This window comes from Lathyrus oleraceus, chromosome 2 (assembly GCF_024323335.1).
Source record: "Lathyrus oleraceus cultivar Zhongwan6 chromosome 2, CAAS_Psat_ZW6_1.0, whole genome shotgun sequence".
Lineage (NCBI taxonomy): Eukaryota > Viridiplantae > Streptophyta > Magnoliopsida > Fabales > Fabaceae > Lathyrus > Lathyrus oleraceus.
The window spans coordinates 419,197,792-419,200,797 of record NC_066580.1 but is presented as its reverse complement, the minus strand read 5'-3'; the positions used below and the strand labels follow the sequence as shown (position 1 = coordinate 419,200,797).

The window sequence follows — 3,006 nt, the reverse complement described above, 5'->3', positions numbered from 1 at the left end:
ACAAATCTAACAGGGAAATTAACCTAGCTAATACACTCAGAGCAGCAACACACATAGAATGCACACATCAACACACTCACACTCATTGAACATCAAGCTGCAGCACAACCTCTGGATTAGAGGATCTTCAATATCTGTTCAAGCACAAGCACATAGCAAATCTGTTGTCCTGGGGCACCACACAGGTGTTACTCCCCCTTTTTGTCAAAAATGTTGCCAAAGCAACACTTAAAAATTACAGACCAAAGTAAAACAGAATTACACACAATTGACAGAAACACAGGAAATGATTTAATCATCTGACTCAGAGTCAGCCTCATCATCAGTGCCATCATCAGGACTGGCATCCTCTCCACCCTCTGCACTTTGCCTTGCAACTCCTTCTGTAGCCTCAGCAGCTTCAGACATCTCCAATTTGATAATCAAATTTTCCAAAGTGAGCTTCCTTGCCTCTAGCTCCTTGCATGTCTCTCTGAGTATGGCAATCACAGCAACTTTGCCTGGTTGATTGCAAACACTGGATGTCTCTCCTGTTGTCATGGCAATGTCAGGGACATGCTTACCCAGGAATAATTTATAATTGAAGGCCAAAGGACTCTCTCTTCTTTTCACAAATTCATTCTCTGTCAATATGTTTGGAAATTGATTCAACACAATACCACATATGAGGGAAGGAAAGGCTATGGGCCCCTTTACACTGAAGCTTCCTGCATGCTTCATGGTTTGATAAAAAATGTAGGTTCCATAGTCAAATTTGGCTTTGGTTCCAACAGCATATATGAACTTTCCAAGCATCACAACCACTATAGATTTGTGATTGGTGGGCACCCAGTTGGAAGCTCCAATTTTGTGCAGCATAGCATACTTGACACTGAGTTTGCTGGCCACCAACTTACCTTTTAGAGGCCACTTCCTGACTTGATTAGCAGTGATGACTTGACATATTTTGTTATCAGTCACCTCAAGCTCAGGTTGTGCTACATCAGGTCTTCCCAAATACATGTTGATTACTGAGGGAGAGAAGTTCACACACTTGCCTCGCACATATACTTTTCTGAACTCCCTAGACTTACTATCAGCATATTCTTCAGACACATTGACAATAAACTCCTTTACTAAAGTCTCATAGAACTTTGAGAGCTGAGTCACAGTTTTCATTAACCCTGCCTCTTGAATCGGGTCTACAATCTCCTTACATTCTAGGACATTCTGAGCCAGTTCCCTTTCTAAAGCCAGCCTCTTGTGATACATATACTTCCACCTGTTCACACTAGAAGCAAAATGGAATGATATGTTGTCAATAGGCACCTCAGGGACACTAGCTGCCAGCTTGCTAGTGGTTGGCTTCTTCTTTGATAGAGATGTTGTGACATCACATGGGACATCTGAGTCAGACTCCACAGCAACATACTTGGTCTTCATTTTCTTGGGCACCTCTTTGCTCCAAGATTTTGTTGGACCATGCCCTTTCCTCTTGAGAGAACTTTTTGCCACCTTTGGATTGGGAGAGTTTGGCACATCCATCTTCTTGCTGGGGGACCTTTGCACCAGTGTTTTCTTTTCTCTCCTAGTCCTAACCCTTTTGGTTATACTAGGGACAACTGAGGTTAACAGTTCATTATCAGAGAGTTCTTCCAGATCAACTGTGTCAGCTTTAGGGTTGTCACTGACATCATGAGTGACACGGACTACCTCATTACCCACATTCTCTAAGGGTTTTTCAATATTTGACCCCTCATGAGCATCAATTTGCTCAGCCTCATCAGACACATTCTTTGCTAAGGAAACTGTATTTTCTTGACACGCATCATTTTCTGGTACAATCGTGTTTAGGGGAACTGAAACCCCAAGAACCTTATGATTACCAGACAAGATTCCAGTTACCAACGTTGCAATGGAATTGTGAACATACCTGGAATCTTCTCTAGTTTGTTCATCAAGCGCGAGTGCTGAGGAGAAGCCTGAGACCGTTTCTTTAGGTCTTCTTGCATGTGAGGTATTTGCAGAGTCAGACACAGGATATTCCCTGTTAGGGTTGCATGATTCGGAGCTAGAGGAATCAGACATGGTCGTGTAGGAAGATGAGTCGGATTGGTGCGACATGATGAATATCTCAGAGGAGAGATGAACAGTTTCTTTGAGAGAAAGCTTGCAAGACTGAAAGTTGAAACGATGGAATAGGTAATGCTTGTTGTACGAGCAGTATCTATTATTTGTTAACCAATCAGAGTGCACTATCAAGTGTTTAATAAGTTGACTTATTAAACAGTAAATAACTAACATCATTAGTTGCTATAATTTCTCAGAAGGGCACATTCCCACTTTGCCCCTAAATTTGTCAAACTGAGTAGCATCCAATGTCATGACATTCTGAGTGACATTGTACTCAGTCTGCATCTGGTTCATCCATACCAGTGGTGAACACCTGCTACTAGATGTTAGGTACTTAGCTTCAGCAATGGACAATGATACACAATTATGTTTCTCCCTTGCTACTACACCATTTTGATTAGGTCTAATAGGTGAGGATAACTCATGGCTTTCAATCTGCACAGGTATTATTAAGTGCATGGGCACACGTTCCATAAGTTTGGCAGATTTTGAATGTCCCATCTTGGGATATGGCATCTTGGTTAGCTTGCCCACCTGACATTTTCCACATCCTTTTCTTTCATCCATAAGCAGATTTCGGATTCCTCTAACTACTTCCTTGGATATGATCTTCTTCATTCCTCTTAGGTGAAGTTGTCCAAGTCTTCCATGCCACAGCTTCACTTCCTGCTCTTCCTTGGCTAAGGGGCACTTTGAGGAGTAGTGTGAGACTTTAGATTCCCATAGATAACAGTGATCTTTGGATCTGGCTCCTCTCATAACTTCCTGATTGCAACCATTCATCACCGCACATCCTTCCTTAGTGAACTGTACATTGAAGCCTTGATCACATAGCTGGCTTATGCTGATGAGATTAGCAGTTAGTCCTTTTACTAACAACACATTACTCAGTTT

General features: G+C 42.0%; 1 protein-coding gene across 1 annotated transcript; it reads right to left on the bottom strand.

Moving 5' to 3' along the window:
- Nucleotides 1-291: 291 nt before the first annotated feature.
- LOC127123512 (uncharacterized) lies at nt 292-2,067 on the bottom strand. Its single transcript, XM_051053722.1, has 2 exons — nt 1,613-2,067; nt 292-1,261 (listed from the first exon to the last, which is right to left on the bottom strand). Exons 1-2 carry the CDS (start codon nt 2,065-2,067, stop codon nt 292-294), a joined length of 1,425 nt encoding a protein of 474 aa, XP_050909679.1.
- Between the last annotated feature and the right edge of the window lie 939 nt (nt 2,068-3,006).